Source organism: Squalius cephalus (genome assembly GCF_949319135.1).
Source record: "Squalius cephalus genome assembly, chromosome: 3".
NCBI lineage: Eukaryota > Metazoa > Chordata > Actinopteri > Cypriniformes > Leuciscidae > Squalius > Squalius cephalus.
Genome location: NC_137124.1, coordinates 29,181,672 through 29,187,186, shown reverse-complemented (window position 1 = coordinate 29,187,186; position 5,515 = coordinate 29,181,672). Strand labels below are relative to the sequence as shown.

Sequence of the window (5,515 nt, the reverse complement as noted above, 5' to 3'; positions counted from 1 at the left end):
CATAGCATGAAGATTTGATGTAGAAACACTGTGGTCATGCTAAATGTTTTGTTTAGCACATCGATTAGATCCGGAAACAAAATCTGAATAAGAGACTACACTGGCCTGTTTTTATTTTTCAGAATTCTCATTTTATTTTCGCTGGTTGTTCAAGAACATTTGAATGTTAATATTGCGACTTGAAACTGCTTTCTATGAATTTATTGCATTTGTACACATTTCTATGGTATAGCATAACCACAAATACATGCACATAGGTGGTTTTGCTCTTGTCATAGCGACTGACAAACAAGTTCACTGAAGTTAGCACAGAATTATAGGGCAGATATGTTCTCTATCATAGTTCATAGAGTGTGCTTGTATAGAAATCATTGTATTGGGTATTTTTTTAACAATATTGTGACAAATAGCCTCTGTAGAATATTAGTGTTTAATCAAGACATTAAAAAACAGGAGAAACCAAGAAAATTAAACTGTCTTGAATACACATTTTATTCACATCAAAATCAAACAAAGCAGATGTGCCATGTATTATTGAAACAAATTGATAAATCACATCTAGATGATATTGAATGCATTGTACACCTCCAATGAGATTTTAAGGTGATTCAAACCAATACCACAGAACACTGAGAAATTAAGCCATATTGTCACCAGACATAATCATCCAAACCATGTCAGACTAAACAACACAAATTCAACAATTGGAAAGTCTTTGCACAATATCTAAAATAGCAACTATCTTTGACCTGGCAAATGGCAATAAAATAAAACAAGAGATAAAAAGAGCCTCAATTCCTCTGGAAATGTCTGTATGTGGATGAAACAGTTTCACACAAGAAGCCAGAGGGGGGCAGGCAACTTCTCTTGGTAGAGTATTAAATCCAACTCAAAAGTACATTATGCAGAGCCATCATTAAATAAATGGGAAACTTAAAACCTTCAAGAATCTACAGCCTTTGCTTTTAATGCATTTTCAAGGATTTTTCTTTTCCACTCCTCATAAATTTGTGTCTCTTCCTCCTCTGTCTTTTCAACTCGCTCTTGCTTAGGAGATGTTGCAATCTTCCCATCTGGAAAAAAATAAAATAAAAAACAGAAAGACAATTACATTTATCATCAAACATGAAAGATAAGTTCTGTCTTTTATTAGATATTACATCTAGAAGTATTCATTATTAGTCTTATTGCTCTAAGAAAATGATTTTATTTCCACAGGTTGAAGACATGCTTAAGAACAGAAAAGGTTACATTGATAATCATTCACTGCACATAATGGCAGCTGATGGGTAGAAATAATTTGCCATTATTAGTTATTGTGACAAGCGGGTGGATTTCTTACCATCTTCTGCCGTTTCTAGCATTTCAGTGAGCGACTTCTGCCTCTTTTGAGCAGTTTTGACTGGTTTCTCCACAGATGAAGCCTCTTCTAAGGGTACAGAGAGATATTAGAGTGAGTCAGTCTGCTTAATTTCACAATATGTACTTGAGAATAAAAAAACATGCTGATCTTTATTCAGCTACACAAAAAATATACATTGTCTAATTGTGGTATGCCTGTAGCCATGGTAACAAAGGAAATGTCTGTTTCTTCATGACAAATCTCTTTGAAGTAATATTTTTCTTTTAAAATTAAAAACAAGATTACAAGTTGTGCATCTTCAATCACATCTTTGTTAAACATGAAAGTCAGACCGAAACCTCCCACAAAAATGTCTTTGAGGATCTATTCGCTTTAATTAGGCAATGTGTCATTTTCTAAAAAGCTTTTGTTAGAAGGAGTCACACTTACTGCAGATCTCCTGTCCACATTTCTGGAACTGTGCGCACAGCCGATCAAAGATGCCCTTCTTTGCTCCAGATGAAGAGGCTAATTTCCTGTCAGTTTTGATTTTCATGCACCTTCAAACAGGAAGGACAGAACCAATTTATTTTTCCATTTTCAATAATTAAATGTAAATCAGGTGCAGTTTTAGAGATTTCTGTGACATGTTGACATGCATAAAATCCTTTTAAACCATCTGGGAGCTTGAGTTTATTATTGTACAGTAACAGATTTTGGTTGGATAGCAATAACCCAACAGTCACACAGTCTCAGTACAGCTGGATTCCTTATGTGAGCACTCACTTTCATAGAGTCTAATATGCAGATAACCTAGCTCTAAGGATGAGGAACAAACATGTGATGGCCAATCCAAGATTTGACCTTTCCAAATGTAAATTCAGCTCCAAATTAATCTGTATGTAATTCACTTCTCATACCCTCATTCAGTGGTGTAACGAGCCAACACCGGGGCCTTATGCAGGATTACTTCAGGTCCACTTTGCACCATCCTTTTTTTTTTTTTTTTTTTCGCGGGAATGCGAGATCTGATCTGTTATCCAGATACAGAAGCTACTTGATGTAGAGAGGTGTAAGCGCACCATGTCCTGATTGGCTTATGATCCGATCTGCTTGATCAGATCACGGTGATCGCATGTTAATGCCAAGTGTAAACGTAGCCTAAGAGATGAGATGACTGACAAAATCAGGAGTAGCCTACGCACACAAAAAAAAAAAAAAAACAACGCTGGTGACGGCACACCATAACACATTGTTACTCACTGCTATGACTACACTTTTGTGTTTGTAATTTGACGACGACTCCATCTCGATATTGTCTGTCTCAAGTTCAACGTTTTTACTGTTTTTCACGCAATACGCATGTTCCCTTACCATATCCGGGATTCGAATTGTGACCCGGGGATTCCCCAGTCCCAATTCGAAACGAATTACACCAAAATCCATCATTGTTCATTTTAAACATGTATTTAATGATCAGTAAAATATGTTGTTGTCATTATTTATTCAAATAAATTCATGATAAAGTAAAATGCGATCAGACTGAAAATTGTAAAATGCAATAGGGGGCCCCAGCTGTCAATCAATCTCTTCCAGTCACGCGGGCCCCTGATTGGTCCGGGCCCATAAGCAACCGCGTACCCTGCTTACCGATAGTTACGCCTGTGCCCTCATTTTAAAGTACTTATGGCCTCACTGTACTTTGACCACACTGTGAAGAGCTTAATCAGGTTTTCAAGAGACAGTGGAGCTCCCATCAATATTTATATCTAATGTGAGTGTCAAACACCTAATCATCCATCAACAAGTATTTTTGAACCATCCATTATTTGACTCAGTGATGATGTGTAAATACAGCAGATTTCAGGGCTTCAAAATACTCACTTGCATGCTGCATATAGAGCTGCTGTGGTAAAGAGAGACTTAGACAGGTCAAGGTCTTGTTGCTGAGCTGCGGGTAAACTGGTCTTATACCTTAAACAAATACATGCAGTTTAAATCAAGTCATTCAGAATCAAGTCAAGCTGATAGCACTGATGCAATGTGAAGTCTCACCGTTCAAGGATCTGAGAGGCCACTTTAACTGCTTCTAAACACCCATACTGCACTGCAAGATCTCTGAGACCCAGGCTTGACTGCAGGCCCAGCATGCACTCCATTGACTTCAAATTGCTGGAGTAAACCTTAGGACTCAGGCCAGATAGTTTGATGGCATACTCCTATCCGGCAGAATTTTGAAAGAATATTATTTTTGCACATTTATTGCAAGAAAAAATGTTAACGTATATAATACATGTAAGATATGTACAGCATATTGCGTAAACCATTCAATGTTTATTGTGCAAAATTACTATCAATTTAAAAAAAAAATCATGACTACACCTAATATATTTATTTTTTTTCATGAAGAAAACAGAATATTTCTAAATTATGCAAAAAGTGTTTAAATATTATTGTGTGCATTTAAGATTAAACAATTGTAGCAAAATAGTCTTGACAAGACCAAGGAATAGGCCAATTCTTTAAGCTAATAATTATCATTAATAATAATTATAATTTTCATGCAGAAAGCTACTTTATTACACACGATTTGAGACGGAATGACACTGGTGGTAATTTTCATGTCTTTCAGGGGGAAAGATATATATATATATATATATATATATATATATATATATATATATATATATATATATATATACACACACACTATTGGACAGTGTTAGTAAATATTAAAGTGAATAGACAAATAAATGTGTGAGAATGCAAAAAAAATAGCAAATACTCACGCATATGCATATGCATATTAGATAACAACATACTTAAGTGTGCATGTATGCATGTCTGTACATCATATGTATGCTTGTGTTACACATCACAACACACATTAAGGGAAAAGGATCTTGCCTTGTCTACAGGAAATTTCATTGAAGTCGCTGCCAACTCGAGGCAAATAAGGGCCTTACTGGTGGCTGTCACAGAACCCAGTCCAACACATTTCACTTGGGATAATCGCATGTACTCTTCTGCTTGGCTGAAAATGAATCCGAATTAGTTCTGTTGTTAAACTGACATGTTCACTTCTGACTGAACCAATGTCTTCCCAAAACAAGCGAGTGGCTAATATATTGCAACACTTACCTCAATACTTTAACAGCAGTTATACCGATCTTCGAAGCAAGCTTACTAAACAACTCTTTATCCATTTGTAAAGTTGTTCGATCCTCTCACCACCGCGACAGAATCCGTCACCAGACTTCGCAAAGACACAGGCTGATTTCGCGGGAAAACAAAAACACGTGTCACACGAGAAATAAACGTTCTGACCGGCCATTGGTGGATCAAGAAAAATGGGCGTGGAAAGTGTCGTTCGGGTAAAACGTTGATAAATTTTAACTAGTTTTAATTATTCGACAAATGATACCATACATGTCTAAAAGAAGTATAAAATATATTTTTCTGTATAAAATGCACATTTAATGTTGTTCTGAGAAACTTTTTCTTAACACATTTCCTTCAGTTGTGTAATGACACGACCAAGCTATTGATTTTTATAGTAAATAAATGTATTTTAATTCTTAATGTTGTTTCTGCGGAGCTTTAGAGATGAATACCGCAGCTCTCTCAGCAGGGCTTGTTGTGTTGTGTGCGGGCAGTGCTCGTCGTCATGAGGCGGAACAGCAGGAACAGCAGTCACATGACACCACACACTCACAGGGGGGTCATCCACTGTTTCCTCTAACATATCTGATAATCATGGTAAGATATTAGGATCATCGTATGCATAGACTGTCTGCTGGATTCTTTGTATGCTCCGTTATGTTGTTTATAGCTGTCATGGTGTCAGAGAGGCACTGAGATCTCTTGACTGGCTGTTCTGCGTCTGTGAAGATAGCCGTTAGCATTAGCGATTGAGATGCGGAGGCCTAGTACATGCACCTAATTATTCTCGTTCATTTCTTCTGTCTTGTTTTATTCTACCAGCGATTTAACATTCGCCCTGCAGGTGTAGTGAACTTGCAGCAATCATGGTTTGCTGTCATTACAATCCACAGGTTTTCATCAAAATAGGCTAATTTGAACTGCTAATCCACTAGCATTAGCCTTGTTACTTCATTACAGGTCTGTTTATATAGGCATTTTTATTTTTTTTATTGTAATCAGATATCTACG

At 36.6% G+C, this 5,515-nt stretch overlaps 2 protein-coding genes across 2 annotated transcripts in view; one reads left to right on the top strand and one right to left on the bottom strand.

The window, feature by feature from the left end:
- Positions 1-119: 119 nt before the first annotated feature.
- orc6 (origin recognition complex, subunit 6) lies at positions 120-4,894 on the bottom strand. Its single transcript, XM_079867073.1, has 7 exons — positions 4,484-4,894; positions 4,250-4,376; positions 3,398-3,561; positions 3,227-3,316; positions 1,793-1,902; positions 1,343-1,429; positions 120-1,073 (listed from the first exon to the last, which is right to left on the bottom strand). Exons 1-7 carry the CDS (start codon positions 4,546-4,548, stop codon positions 943-945), a joined length of 774 nt encoding a protein of 257 aa, XP_079723199.1. The 5' UTR covers positions 4,549-4,894; the 3' UTR covers positions 120-942.
- A 39-nt stretch (positions 4,895-4,933) lies between these two features.
- The window catches only part of vps35 (VPS35 retromer complex component), a 31,920-nt gene continuing 31,338 nt past the window's right edge, over positions 4,934-5,515 (top strand). Inside the window, exon 1 of the mRNA XM_079867059.1 lies at positions 4,934-5,101. Within this exon, the coding sequence (XP_079723185.1) occupies positions 4,949-5,101 (153 nt within the window). The 5' untranslated portion in view covers positions 4,934-4,948. The remainder of the gene's footprint in view (positions 5,102-5,515) is intronic.

Excerpts from the sequence above, each read along its gene's own strand:
- orc6 (XM_079867073.1), bottom strand. The coding sequence starts at position 4,548 with ATGGATAAAGAGTTGTTTAGTAAGCTTGCTTCGAAGATCGGTATAACT. Across the intron at positions 4,377-4,483 it reads ACTGCTGTTAAAGTATTGAG|CCAAGCAGAAGAGTACATGC; the intron begins GTAAGTGTTGCA and ends ATTCATTTTCAG. Across the intron at positions 1,430-1,792 it reads ATGTGGACAGGAGATCTGCA|AAGAGGCTTCATCTGTGGAG; the intron begins GTAAGTGTGACT and ends CTGTACCCTTAG.